We start from the raw sequence: 15859 nt of genomic DNA, 5'->3' as shown, positions 1-15859 counted from the left end.
TCTATTTGTACATGACAAACCCTTGAGAAAGGTGAATGGTTTCTAGCTTCCATTATCTACCTATATGTTTGCTTGAATACTCATGTTTGCAAGCTAGTTTACAGAGGTATATATAGATTATGAAGAGTATGTTGTAGAGGCATGGAGTCATTAGGAACCTGAATTGTTTGAATTGTTTCCTATATTTGACTATCATCTCGTGATGGTTGTAGATTTGAACCAATTGTTGGCATGCCCTTGACCAATTTTTGAATGACTTGGCATACTATGAGTCTCATGGTTGCCACCTTAGACATTGCATTGACCACATTGCTCAATGTTTGTTGAATGACAATTAGAATGATGCATAAGAAGCTTTTTAAATTGGAATACCTAAAGTTCTATTGGATCTGTTGCATCTCTTCCATGCAAACATTTTTATTTAAATAATTATAATTACTATGTTTTGTGAAGTGTGATGATAATGGTCTTGTGACTTTCAGTTAATTTGGTTCTATAAATTTTGAGTATTAATGATTTATGTATATCTTGTTTCATTAATGAAATAAATATTATAAGCATGGTTTAGTTTCATATGTGGAATATCTGGAACACGTTATAATGAAATTCAAATGAATGATTGATGTGTATTTGATTTTGTTAATTGGTGCCTCCATGAGGCAATTTCGTCATTTTGGTTTTAGTTTTGTGTCTTCGATGTATTAAGGTCAATTAAGACCATTTTATGTGTGTTTGAGGTCATATTAGGTTGCTAGGTGTGTGGAGTTATTAAAGTGCAAATGGTGTAAAAGTTGCATAATTTTGTAAAAGAGCAACTTTGCAGCTTTTGTGTTAAGGGCAGTGTTTCCGGAGGATGCATCTTCTTCATCCAAACCACGAAACTGATTATTTCAACTGTCTTTGCTAATGATGCATCCCTCACTTGCATGGTGTATGCTCTCTAAATGATTTTGAGACTTGGGGATGGCTAGGGGATGATCCCACCCTGTCCCTCTTTTTTGAAAATTCATAGGAAACATATTGGAAACTCAGGGTTTTCGGATTTTTTTGGGATGCTCATATGCCCTGTGGACTGTTGGGGACACCTTGGAAGTCCCGGGACAGATGGACATCCCTGATGAGATGGGCAACATGAGCACTTAAAAAGCACATTTTTCTTTCATAAAACTCTTTCTTTTTTTATTTTAAAGTCAGCCACTCCTTCCAAGTTTTCTCTAACATTCTTATTATTGTATGGTAGTTAAGTCCTGCTATTTTTGGTCCTTTGATTAGTATTTGACAACATTAAATTAAGCATCGTGAAATTAAGAATGCTGTTATAGTCATGCTACATATGTAGAACCATGTAGTAGATTGTGTGCAAGGTGTTGGAAATGTCTAAAGAGTGCATTAGACCTAGAATATGCATTTTTATTTCATTTTGTGGCAATACAATAGTGCTGGGTTGGTTTTGGGTTGATTTGGGTTCGTTGTAGAAGATATGGTGAATATTGGAGGTTGTGTCAAGGTACCATCTTGCTGTAACAAACCTATATCATGATCGGAACTGTATAGCAGACCTTTTTGTATCAATATCGGTCCACTTACAATGAGCTGGAGGTGTAGTTTCAGCATTAAATGATAGTAATGTGTTTCAATTTGGAAGGTGGGTTATTGTTCTGTTGCTATTGACAATGAATTCCAAATTATGTTTTTGAGTGTATTTCAAAATTTATATATATATTTTTTGTTTTAATCGCTTTTGACTGGAGCTTTGAACCAATGGGGTCACATTTTGGGGACCCCATCCCTGTGGTAGATCATTACACATCTCATTTTTTATGCTAAGACATGAATGCATCCAAGGATTTTTAGTTCAAGTAGACAACCAACTTGGAGAATATTCCACTCAAGATACACACCGATCATGCGCCCTCCACAGAACTCCACCAAATACAACCCCTTCTCTCCATCTCCTTATACCTCCTCTCCATTTCCTTATGCCAACAATTCCTTATCACTCCAATTCTTCTCCATCTCCTTATTTCTCCCCTCTCCTTAAATCTCCTTGATGTGTTATATGGTGTTAACAAACAGCATCTGACCACTGAGTGTGGGAATGCTGGGATATTTCCCGAGGCTTGTAAGGGTCATAGAGAAGGCACAAAACTCCACTCAACAATAGACAGTTTGGCAGTGGGCACAACAACTTACAATACCAGTAATGGGGCAGGGGCATCGAGACCAAATGGTGATAACAAACACTAAACACTCCCATCTGGAATGGCTGCCCCAGAATAACCACACGGTTGTGGACACAATTGACATACCATCAACCATTGATGTAAAAATCGCCTGAGGAGATTAATCACCTAGGCCTGAAAAAGTTTAATCGGGAAGAATCGGGAAAAAATCGAGGAAAAAATCGAGAACTAAAAAACCACTAAATTTTAATAAAAAAATGCGATTTTTTTACAGAATTCAATGTTTTTTTGCATCTAATGACTTAATTACTAACAATACATAAGAAACAATCATGTTTAGATATATATCAATGCAAAAAGAGTTATTAATTGGTAAATTACTAACAAGTAAGTAGTGACAAGTTGTAAATTACTAACAACTAACAAGTTCACAACACATGAGAAGTATTCTCATAAATAAAGTGTCAAATGTAAAGAGTTCAAATAAGCAAATCAACATGACTACAAATAAGTACAAATGTCAAATACAGGACTACATCTTCCTCTTCCCAGTCACTTTACTAGCGAGTGCGGGAGAGGGTAAAGCTCTAGAACTAGAACCCCGCAGGGTTTGTGCCCGTGTTTGTGTCTGTGCCAATGCAGGAGATGGTGTAGCTATAGAACTAGATGTCGGTATCTCCACATTCGCTGCACGCAAGATGTCAAGGTCCTCTGCAGTAAGCTCAATGTCATCATCCTCATCATCGCCCTCCTCGATGTCATCCAAATCGATGTCATATCTAGTTCCACCCCCTTCCTCCTCCACAGCCTCCTCCGCGGCCTCCCTCTCCAAATTGGAGATGTCCTCCTGTGTAAATAAGGGACCCTGCTCCTGTGCCGTCCAATCATAATAAGGATCTATCTCATCCAAATCGATTGGCCCAGGAGGATCTTGTTGCGCCTTTTTCATGCGCAATTTAAGATTATATTGCACATGGACCATGTCATTCATCCTCTTTTGGGACAACCTGTTTCTCTTTTTTGTGTGGATGGCCTCAAACAAATTCCAGTTGCGCTCACAATGTGATGCGCTACAAGGCTGTGATAGGATTCTGAGAGCAAATTTTGCAAGATTTGGAGTGCTTGCACCCCAAGTGGTCCACCAAGCCACTGCATCACAAAAATTGTACAAGTTAGAAAATACTAATAGACAACAAAAAATGAAACATAAATATTAATTTAGCATTTGAGATTCAGAAGTTTGCAAATGTATTACCTAGGGTTTGTGTAAGCCTTGCTCTCTTGCAGAGAGAAGTGGAGAACACCTTGCCTCCTGCTGAAGTGAAGATCTCCTGCTCAGCGATGATTTTATCTCTTGTTTCCTCGCTGGTTACCATCTTTTCGACGCACTCACTTAGGCCTCTGATGACCTCTCCATCAGGATCTGCATATGTACCATCAGCCCTAAAACCAAAAACCAAAAACAAATAAGTCTTCCAATTTTAGTACACACCCAACACCCTACGAAAGCAAAATGAACTCAAGTCTTCGTTAACTTAAATTTGAGTAAGAATGAGCTTACAGTATACCTAAAACGTGGGTTGAGGAAATATCCTGCTGCATGAATGGGTTGGTGAAGCTGATTATTCCACCTTCTATCAATGATCTGCCAAATGGGTTCATATTTGATGCTTTCCCCCTTGTAGTAATTTTTGACAGATTCTTTGGCCTTGTCCATGGCCTCATATAGTTCACCCATTGGCGTTTGGTCTCCATCAACCAAACACAAAACTCTGACTAAAGGCTCAGACACCTGCAATATAAATTTGAAATTAGTTGACAAGTTACAAAATTATTATTTACTTGAGTTACAAACTTAGTATGTTATAAAGTTGTAAAGTGTAAACTAAAACTTAAAGTTTTGTAGTTACCTTTACTATTTCATCAGTCTTATCTTCAAAATATTTATCAAACACAATCCGCACAACATTCTCTCCTTCACTCTTCTTTGAAAATGTGGAAGCAAGCCATTTTTTGGAAACAAACATTTGCTTCAAAGAAGCCAAATTATCGAGAATGCTTTGTAATGTCAAAAAAATCGTTGCAAACCTTGTGACGGCAGGCCTAACAATTTCTTTGCCATCAGTGTGCTCTCTCATCAGGCTAAGGACCCATGGGTGATTGTATATGTATTTTGTCACCCGCCTTGCATCCTCCACAATTGGAGTGACCCACTCAAGTTTGCCCATGTCCTCCAAAAGAAGGTCAAGGACATGTGCTGCACACGGGGTCCAAGAGAGAGTGGGGTGCTTCTGCTGTAGGAGTTTTCCTGCCAATTGTAAAAGCAAATACTAATTAGTTTCCAACTTTTCAAATATATCAAACTATTAAAAATTCTTGTTGTGAAATTCACAATGCACATGCAACATAAAATTACGGTTTACCTGTTGATACATATGCAGCAGCATTGTCTGTGATGATTTGCACCACATTTTCAATGCCAATCTCTAAGACCATGTTCTCCAACATCAATGCTAATGTCTGAGCATTTTTTACCTTGTTGGAGGCATCGATTGATTTCAGGAACACCACATTATCATTACAGCAGGCCAAAAAATTAATTATGGTCCTGCTCTTCCCATCCGTCCACCCGTCAGAAAGAATGGTGCAACCAAATTTTGTCCATTCTTGTTTCTGTTCCTCAACAAATGCTTTGGCCCTCTCAACAGCATTTCCAATAAGCCTACAAAAACAAAATTTAGTTATGTCTTAGATTCTTAGTAATTTAAAATTGATTTAGACTTTAGTAATCAACATTCTAATTTCTAGATAAATTAATTAAAATTTAGAACTAAGTAAAAAGTTAAAAATTAAAAGGAAATCGAGTGTAATAAAATTATTCGCTTACCTGCCACCCAACACAAAACGAGAAGGGGACTTGTACCCCTTTCCTGCAACTGTCAACCCTGTGGCCAAAGCCTCCCAATAGGGATTGTCAACAACACTAATAGGAAGGTTGTTGAAAACCCAAAAATCTGCTAGTGCATTGTCCAACTGGTCATGGACCTCCTTATTCCATCTAGTGGCCTCTAATGAAGGTTGTGCACCAGGTGTGTGCCTCGGCACAAAATAGCTCCCTATCCCAGAAGCACCTGCTGATCCTGATGGTGCGAAAGTGCTAGGAGGTGTAGGAGTGGGAGTGGGAGTGGAACTCGTGAAAGAAAAACCACCCTGTTTGCGGACACGCGGCCCACGATAAGAGCCAGCCATGCTCTCAATGGCTGCCTCCTCCTGAACATCAACGAAATTGCCCTGGGTCTCTGCTATGGCTGCCCTGACATGCAATTTATTCCGCTCTCTTTGCAATTTTTTTTGCTCTCCAGCTGCGAGCAAGGCATTTGCAAACCTTTTTATTTCTTCTGTTGTATTCTCACAAGGATTCGTATCATGTTTTGAGATCCCTGCGATGTGATATTTGAACCGGTAAATGCCCCCGGAGATTACTTTTTCACATCGAATGCAAATCACTTTGGTTGGTTCATCGGGTGATTCATAGGCATATTTCCATGCTTGATCTCTCGCATTCTTTGGCCTGGTGCCAATGTAGCCTGAGGGGCATGGAGTCAATGGCCATTTGTCTGCCATTTAAAACTGCTGCGGGCTGCCTACACATACAAATTTTTAAAAAAAACTATAAATAAATTATAACAAGATCAAAGTTAACAGTTAAACAAAGAATTCAAGCAACATTCTAATAACAGCACCAATAAATTGAAATCCAAATAACATTCAAACAAACTAGCTGCTAGGGTTTCAAATTTTTTTAAAAAGGGCAAATTTTTAGCATAAATTCGATCTAGAATGGAAAAAAATGCAAATGAATGCATTTAATCTTGCTTACATTCATCAAATGCATTCCTAACTAATTAGGAATGTATTTTTATCCATTTACATGCAAGAAAAAAAAATACAATCTCTTGCAAAAACAAAAAACAAAGATTCAAATCACTTACCTAGTAACGAAGAAATCGAATCAAAAGGCCTCCAAATGCACTTGATTCTGCCTATTTCTTGCCAAGAACTCCTTCTCTATCCTCTCCTCTCCAAAACACCCTAAGCAATGTAAAAACATAATGAAAAAAACGTGTTTTTTTGTCACTTTATGTGACTGCCGGGCGCGGGTGATTTTTTTGCAAAAAATCGCGATTTTTAGGCGATTTTTTAGGCGATTAATCTGCGATTTTTTGGAAAAAATCTGCAAAAAAAATCACGATTTTTGGGGCGACTAAATCGTCGGCCCCAAAAAATCGCGATTTTATCTCGTATCGCCGATTAATTGGCGATACTCACATCTATGCCATCAACAATCGGTGGGGCAGGGAATCAAACATCAGACCTTGTTGTTACAAGGTTCGTGACAAACCATCATGCTGCGAGGTTATCCCCTTTTATGTTATTATTTAAATATAACATGCATATTGACAATAATTGCAAATTATGTATGCATATTGAGCATTGAGTTTGACTATTCAAATATTATCTGTTAAGGTTTTATGATGTTTAATTGGCATGCTTTATCCATGTTTTCATATGAATGTAATGCACACAGGAAAATTTCCCTATATATTTTAAATTTTTCCTATATTTATACAGTTGTCTCTAAACTTGGCAAAAAAAATTGCTGTCATTGAAACTTGTCCTCCCATCCCCTTTCGTGCTTGTCTTGGAAACTTGGCAAATTTCCCAATATTTTCATCTGCTAGGTGTCACTGTTCTTGATTTTCCTTTCCTTGGAAGGAACTGACATCTACCAAGGCATGTTGCAAGATGGTTAGGGGGTCAACACCCTTGTATTTCTTCATTGTTAGTAGTTTTATGCTTCAACAACTATTTCTGGAGTAGGGTATGAAACAATGTAGATTGAAGATGGATGGTTTGACACTCTTCACTTGTTATTGGGATCCATAATCTGGAGTAGTTTATGGGTCGGTTTTATGGACATTGGGTTCATGGTAACTATCTAGAAGTTCAAATGAAACGATCATAGATAAAATGTTCTAAATCAAGGAACATAATTATAATCATGATTAAAAAGGGATGTTAAGAAAACTACTAGAAGAGATTTTGGGGTTTTGTATCTCTCTATTTTACTCTTAAAAATGAGAAGAATATGAGTAGATCATTTTCTTCTGATTCCATTTCCATGTGTTGTTTGATGCATCCATTCTAAGTTTTACCATACTGTCAGTGGAAGTGTTTTGAAAGGGCACCAACTTAAGAATCTAGCACATGTAGCAATTTTCTCTAGAAAAGAGTTAGACTTAAGATGGTTGGGATGAAGAAATAACAATTGAATGCAATTAATGCCCTGTGCAAGAAAATTATTGAGTTATGTGGAAGTATAGGTATGCACTTTTAATTCTAGAATCCCTTCCTTGAGACACTTAGAAAGAAAATGCTATGAATACTTAGTAACCCTGGTACGCCCCTATCTTCTCTACACCATGCCTGGGTATGAAGTGGTACTTGGTTCTGGTCCAGTTCGCCTGCTAGTCCAGGAAGGGTTTGAAAATGAAGGACCCAATTCAAACTTTTTGGCTATTAGATCATACCCTGGCAAACCATGCCCAAACATGTCGAACCAAGCACGAACTTCGACTAACTAGGTCCCACGAAAGTCATTGAAGTGATGTTTTTTTGCAAATTTTATAAAGTATTGATATCCTTAACCTTAGAAGTTGGAAATGAAAAGCTTATGTTGGCTTCTAATTTCATTTCTGGTGTGCAAGTAGGTTATTTTGTCTTGAAAAATAAATTTTTAATCCATTAGTTGAACTTAAATAAATGATCCTTGAACTCGCTGTTGTGATTTAATTATAATGTTTTGAATCTTTGATGTTGAACTTGTATATGATGGTATGATCATGATTAATGATGCCATGATTACAAGTTATAAAGTTTATGGTGTTTTTTTTTGTTTAAATTATATGATTTTATGATATTATGTGACATTCTAATTTTAACTCATGCTTCTAGGCTTCATATATATATATATATATATATATATATAATTTTTTATAATTTTTACATGTTTTTGTATGAACGAACCCAAACCCCTCTCCAATCTTTTGCCATGCCGGCAAACTGGTTCTTCGAACTCGAACCGATAATTTAGTATGAATACATGGAAATATAAATAGGTAAAATTATGCGGAAAAAGAAAATAATATTGCATTCCCTTGAAAAGCCCATTGAAGAAGTTTAGGACAGAAGAAGGCATCGATTATGATATGATCAAATCCCCTTTTTTGAGATTGAACCCTCGTGTTCATCTTTTCGCCTAAGGAAGAAAACACTTTTGGCAGTGAAATTTGGAGGACAAAAGCCTTTTGGATTGAGGATCGAAATCCCCTTGTCCAATTGAGTGATTTTCATTCAAGGATCACCAGTGTGTAGTGTGCTGAAAAGTTTGAAGGACTTCCATATTTATGAGTATTGTTGAAGATCTTCAAATTGTGAATTTTGTTATAGTAATCTACATCTCCGCCAAAATAATATGTATGGTTGCTATAATGCAGTGTAACACAAGGACTTTCACCCCCCTCCCAAACCTCGAAGTACTCGTCCCCGAGACATCCCCACACTAGGTACTTGCGTGCCCAAGTACCCCCACCTCCGCCATTCCATACCCATGTTGCCGCTGGAATGGGTAGGGTACTTGGATTTTTATTTGAATTTTGATTTTTGAATGTTACTATTGGATATATAATATGTTACTATGTTGAATGTTCTAGCTCAAGTTGCAATTTTGCTATGTTTAAGTATTTAATTTGGTATGTTCTATCGAAACATCACTTCATAATAAGCATTTCAAGTTCTATATGTATACTATACAACACCTCTCCCCACCCCGTCCTCCCCTTGCCCCCCTCCCCTAGTCATCCCTCCGCCGTCCTGAAAATGAGGCCTATTTTCCCCCCATCCCGGAAACTCTGTACCGCTGTAACAATAATACACACTGCTACAATTATACAATGTTGTGATTTATTAATTGATCATTTTTTTGGGTTGTTGATTTTTAGTTGATAAAGTTTTCTAGTTTATATTGTCAAGGGCTTCAATCTTACTTTGCTCAAGGATTTTGTTTAATGCATGTAATGTTTTCAATAAAATATCAATATTGCTTATTGCATATTGGAATAGTGCTGTTATTAGTTTCCAGATTTGTTTTTTGAAGTGTTTCAATGTTATATCCTTTCATTTGTAACCAACAAAATAAATCATAAATATATTTGGTAGTTGTTATACAATTGGGGAAGTCTTTTGCACAATTTTCATTATTGTAGGACAATATTAGAGGCCGTGGTGTCCTGTTCACACCATTTGCAGGCTTGAATTGCTGCTGCTTTTGAAGTTAACAGTCTCTGCTGGAGGCTGTTCAACTGTGCTTTACCTCTCCGAGTCTGATTTTTATGTTTGAATTGTATTTTAGGCTATCAAACGTTCATTTTTTTGTGCACCACATGTCAATATCATTGCTGGAGTATTATACAGTCAATTCTTCTATTTGCTTGGCTTCACATTCTCGTTCCAGCCACCAAATAGTCTAGACTCTATATGCTTAGCAGAATCAAACTTATTTGAGTTTCTTTAAATTTTAAACATAGCTGTTTTAATGACTCCCTATGTCTGTATGTCTTTATAATCAGCTTCGAGTTTAAAAGAGATTGCTAATCTTCCAGTTTTTTCAAACTCATAATTTGATATTTAAATTTCTGTACAGTTCACTGCTGCACAGGTAATTGATTTGTAGTTGATTTCAATTTTAAATTCTTGAAGGCCCATTAGATAGTTTTGCATTGATATTTATGTCGACTCTAGAAGGTTCATCGCTAGATCTCTTTTTCATATTTATGCTGACATTGTAATAGATATTGGATGGTGTAGCCTCCAAAATCTGCACTTCTTAATTCTGGTTGTATAATTGTATGCATTACTTTGAAAAGCATGCTGTCAGAGTTAACATATATATCTTACAATTTTGCATAAATAATAAACGCTACTGCTTGCATCCTGTTAGTGAATTTAATTGTTAATTGTTCACCTTGTCCACATTGGGATCTTGATGATTAGAAAGTACTAGGATTTGTTTTCCACTTTTGAAAAACCTGTGAAGTTATCTAATATTCCAGCTAGGGACATTACAAGAATATCCTTGATCTTAAATACATTCTGGGGCTTGATTGTAACCAGAATTTATTGTTCCAGTTACCAAACTGCTTGGCCTTCTCTTTTTTTAAATTAAACTTAGTTTTATGACATGCTTGAATTGTTGTCTTGTATTGTGTTAGATGGAAAAGAGCAATCTTATTCTATGCTATCTCTATTTTGTGTGAGTCTTAGACTCTTAAGTCACTTTCTAATCTTGAACTTGAGGTGAATTCTTTGAATGTGTCTGAGGAATATGAAAGGAGAAAACATATTCTAAGCTGCTAGCAAAATATGAGAGGCTAGTCTAAGATCGATAGCTGAACCAACAACATTTATTTTAATCTATCTGGATGATCATGCCAGATCAGGTTTTGAGGTCTGATGCAATTCTGATTATGAGGTTTATATTTGGGGTGAAAATATTTTTTTTACAGCAAAAAGAAAAGAGAAACAATTTAAAATAAAGTTGTGATGCTATAATTTAGAATACCTAAAGGATGCCTTGTATAATGTATCTGGGAATGAATTATCATACAATCTCCAGTTACTGAACGTTTCTGTTTGGAGGCTAACCAACAATTTACAGTGCATGTAATTTCTTTGTATGCAATATGAATTGAATGTTAATTGTATTGATGTCTACAGATGACCAAAGCTTGCAGTGTATTCCAAAGATGACATTCTCAATCCCTTAAATATTTGTTTCCTCTCGACTTAATCTAATTCAATATCATGTCATATGTGTAGGACGTTTGCTGATGGGTTCCCCAACCTCTTCATTTCAAATGCCCATGGTATCCGAGGACAACATGTAGCTTTTCTAGCCTCATTCAGCTCTCCTGGTGTCATTTTTGAGCAGCTTTCCATCATATATGCCTTGCCCAGGATGTTTGTGTCATCTTTTACTTTAGTTCTGCCATTCTTTCCTACTGGATCTTCTGAGCGGATGGAGGAGGAGGGAGATGTGGCTACAGCATTCACTCTGGCTAGAATTTTGTCAAACATACCCATTTCTAGAGGTGGACCAACAAGTTTGGTCATATTTGACATTCATGCATTGCAGGTGGGCCCCAGATCTCGTTATCACATTTAAAACTTGGAGTTTCTATTCTCATGTGATTTTCATATAATAATGAATATGTGTCAGACTTGATGTTCTGTTATCTTATTCAACATTGCATATTATATCTTGTGCGACTGTTACAAATTGTGAATTTGGTTCTGAGAAGAATAAATCATTTTGTGTCACAAGGATTTTGAATTTTGATGTTGGTACTCAGTTGTACAAGTTTCATTGCATGAAGTACTTAAATGTTTGAAAACCTGAAACTGTTGATTTTGCAAGGTGAAATGGTTCTACCACAAAACACGTTGACATGATAGGCATCTTAAATTGTCTGGCTTCTGTCCTAGTTGATGTGGGTAACAATTACAAAGAAAGTTGGCATCACCTAAATGCAATAGTTGCCAAGTAGACCATTCAAGCTCCTTAGAAATGGGTTCTTGTGTGAAAAATTACTCATGAAAGTTGTGTTGTTAAGATAGAATAGTTTTAACACAAGCTATTGCATTTCTGTTTTAGTTGTCAAGAAGAGTTAATATAATAATTTTTAATGGTTTGCAAATTTTTTTTTACGAAGGCCAATATTTCTGCAGGAGGAGTCACTAAAATATAAAATGATACATATAGAGCTTGTGGCTTTGTTTACATAGTTAACAGGTGCAAATCTTCCCAACTTATTTGGTAGAGAGGTGTGGCCTACCCAGCAAAAAATTAATGTTTTAGAATTATTAGTGTTACAGTGTTTTCTCTTTTTCCATGTGCACAGATTGATTATGTTTTATTTGTGAAAAATAATATTATGTTTTGCCCCCTTCCTAATTTGCCCTTAAATCACAATTAAGCAAGATAAGGGTTAGGTTTTACCACATATAGCGTTTCTTCAATTATGCGCTCCATAACTTGAAATGCTGCATCAACCACATAAATATAATGCACCATACAAAAGGTTATGCACACATATTCAATGATGCAAACACTATTCATAAATTGTCCAGGGATTACAGTAAAGAGAATATATTTTCATTATTATACAGTACTTAAATTATGTGGATTCCAATAATAGTAGATGTGGAGTAAGGAAGCATAGCAGGGTGCCCTAGGATCGCAGTTCTCCCTCCATACTTCCTCCATTCCTCTATAATTGGAGTTAACCATGATTCACCACTACCCCCCTAATGTATGGTTTGGGAAGGTACCTGTAATTAGGTGCCCTTAGCGGTTTTCCTCAATCACAGTGTGGTAGGGTGCAATCCTAGCCGTTCTCCCTCAATTTCCACTGCAATAGGGCGTGCTTCATGGTTCTCATCCAATTACAGTGCAGTAGGGTAATCTCATAGCTTTTCTCACTTAACTACCGCTGCAATAGGGTGCCCTTAGTGGTTCCTCTTAATTGTGTGACAGACAAATGTTAGATTTATGTTTGTAACTTTGATATGTAAGAATAATAATCTGGGATTGCATTATAAAGTCACATTGATATATCATTTTTGCATTACCAAGAATAATAGTAACACTCTAGGTTCAGATCTGAATTTGGTTATTCTCTTCTTGGTATTTAGAAATCAATCTGCTGAAAGATATCACGTTCTTCTTGTAATCCAATGCACTTTTCCTTATATTTCCTTCATTTCCGATGACTTTATATCCTTCGAATGGATGATAAGTTATATTCAAAAGACATTTCTCATGCCTTTTTATAAATGTCTTTCTTCCTCAATTGCACCATTTCATGTCAATAGGTGATTGCTGACTTCAGTAATATTAAACGCTGCACATATATCACTTGCCGATTTTGGTAATGTTAACTGTATCCATCTGACTTTATAAACAATTGCCACTTTTCATTAACATGACCTAACTACGCGATAATTCTTCTATGCCAAGTTGCTAATGTCAACAATCTTTTTTTTTCTATTAAGATAGTTTAGAAATTATTACATGTATAGAGCTGAGTCTGAGAATTAACATAACTGATCACTCCCCCATTACATATTAACATAACTGATCACACCCCCATTACATATACAATTACAAAATTTGGGGTGTGATAGCTAAACGATTACACTTATAACTTAAACTAAGTTACAAAGTTATATGGCCATTTACATATAACCAAAAAAGAACTTAAAAGGAGACTGTTACCTACTCCCAGCCATCGGCTGCCTTGGTCATTATGGACCACAGGAGTCTCTTCAGAGATCTGAATCAACTTTACTCGGGCCTCTTCATCCCCTCCAGCCAAAGCATTGCCCTTGTTGGAGCGACTGTTAAGCTGAAAACAATTGATCATATTGTTCAAATCCTCCACCTCCGTGGGGGCAAGAAAGCTCTGAAACTCAGCAATATAATTTGCAGCCTGCACTCAATCTTTGTTTATCACCAGGCTGCCTTCCTGCATCAGAACCATGAACTCACTCCTAGTAATGTGGAGCACCAATGAAACCTGTGACATTATATTAAAATGAGTGAGTTTAATATAAACTCAGTAAGTTTCCTTCTCTCAGCTTGAAAGATTTCTCTGTTCCTGTCCTTCCAAAGAGTCCATAAAACCTCAATTGTAAGAGCAAATAAAAAATTATTAAGTTAAGAATCAAATTTTTCCACATAGCCTGCAAGAATTTCACTCCAAGAGATACTAGACACGCAATTCCAAAGACAAGGGAACCAAGAAAAATAGCCCAAATCGTACGGGCATATACACACTCAAAAAATAAATGCTCAAAAGACTCAACAACATTACACAGACAGCAAGAAACAGGGGAAAGACCAATTGAAGAGAGCACCTGACCAACAGCCAATTTTTTTATTAACAGCAGCCACTTAGAGCAAATTTTCTTGGGTTCAGCTTTACCTTTCCAAAAATACTCAAAAAAGAAAGACTAATTAGAAAAGGGATTAATCTGCCCCCAGCACTGGGACACCCTAGCAATAAGAGATGAATCATTCTTCATACAAAGATACAACCCCCTGGTTGTAGTATCCGCCAACAAACTGCCATCAGACCATTTAGCCTTATCAAGGAAAGCATTGGAATCAATAATTTCACAAGGGATATTGGACTTAAATGCTTTCTTAATCAGTGTATACATCTTCTTCTGAGAATCAGGGATGCTAAATTTGCCTTTAATCTCCTCCCACTCCCCTAACTGCCCACCCACCAAGATATCCTGTATCAAAGAGATCCCCTTTGAATTCCATGCCTTTGCAGAACAGCTCTGTGTAAGAGCCAAAGGTTTACCATTCCAGAATAGCCCCCACCAAATAGATCTGTCTTTAACAAGAAAGTAAGGAGGACCTCCAGCTGCCCCTCTTTCCTGAATGAACTGCCTCACTTGTACCCATGCCTTCCAGAAGGTTTGAAAAATCTTTGACCCAAACAATCATATTAAACTCACCAAAGACGATGTCAATCACTGGAATATCCATCCATTGCTTACCTTTCCTAATAGCAGACTTCATTATGTTGATTCTAATAAGAATTTTCCACGGCTCATTACCCCACAGAGCATTTAAAACTCATTTAGAGGCAAGAGCCAAATCATGTGTTTTAAGGTCCTTCAAGCCCAATCCACCTTGCCTCTTCACCTAACAACACCACGCCCATTTACACAATGTCTTTTCTTGCTCCCCTTCCCATCTGACCAAAGAAAGTCATGGAGAATTTTTTCAGTCATAGTCACATGAGAATTAAGAAACAACCAAGCCGAAGCATAGTAGATGTAATGAGATGAAAGGATTTTTTGAACCACTTGGTATCTTCCTGCAATGGAGAGGGAGTGAGTCTGCCATTTGATGTGCTTCTTATTGATTTTACCATACACCCAATCCCAAATATCATTAAGATTGGGTTCTACTGAGAAGGGAATACCCAGATATCTGACAATTTGATTGGGACCTGTCCATTGCCAACCCTTATTTACCAGCCAGTTAGGTGGTTCAAGAGACCATCCCAGCACATTGGATTTGGAGGGGGAAATTTTGGACCCCGAACCTTGACAAAAATAATTAAGCCTCTTAATGGCATTATCAAAATTCTCTTCTGAAAGACCTAGGAACAGAGATGTATCATCAGAAAACTGTGCATTAATCAACTCCTCATTATTAGGCAAGAGATACCTTTTAAAGGAGGCCCTAAGTCTTCTGCCCTAAAAGTGTAAAACAGAGCATCTGCAGCAATAACAAACAACAAAGGGGCAATCGGGCAGCCCTGCCTTATAGACCTTTGCAGCACTATAGGTTCTGACAAGTTACCATTCACATCAATGACAATACTAGCATCTTTAAATAAAACACTTATCCATTTACAATACACCTCCGGGAACCCAAATGCTTTGAGCATTCCAATGACAAATTGCCATTCTATCCTGTCATAAGCTTTCTCAAAATCTAACAAGATCATGTCCACCTCCTGTCCATCTGATTT

The 15859-nt window shown here is 36.9% G+C and overlaps 2 protein-coding genes across 4 annotated transcripts in view; one reads left to right on the top strand and one right to left on the bottom strand.

Annotated features, from left to right (window-relative positions):
• The window catches only part of LOC149533812 (ribose-phosphate pyrophosphokinase 4-like), a 52084-nt gene that overhangs the window by 5041 nt on the left and 31184 nt on the right, over nucleotides 1-15859 (top strand). For all 3 annotated transcript variants that reach the window (XM_089803065.1, XM_089803067.1, XM_089803066.1), the window contains exon 2: nucleotides 11121-11436. In XM_089803065.1, coding sequence (XP_089659191.1) covers nucleotides 11121-11436 — 316 coding nt within the window. The remainder of the gene's footprint in view (nucleotides 1-11120; nucleotides 11437-15859) is intronic.
• On the bottom strand, nucleotides 4596-5807 carry LOC149533813 (uncharacterized). Its single transcript, XM_089803311.1, has 2 exons — nucleotides 5071-5807; nucleotides 4596-4905 (listed from the first exon to the last, which is right to left on the bottom strand). The coding sequence occupies exons 1-2, from the start codon at nucleotides 5805-5807 to the stop codon at nucleotides 4596-4598; spliced, it is 1047 nt and encodes a 348-aa protein (XP_089659437.1).

Source organism: Cupressus sempervirens, chromosome 10 (assembly GCF_028749045.1).
Source record: "Cupressus sempervirens isolate cs-2001-9-10 chromosome 10, ASM2874904v1, whole genome shotgun sequence".
Lineage (NCBI taxonomy): Eukaryota > Viridiplantae > Streptophyta > Pinopsida > Cupressales > Cupressaceae > Cupressus > Cupressus sempervirens.
Note: the sequence above shows the minus strand (reverse complement) of the source record. Positions and strands in the feature narration are given on the sequence as shown.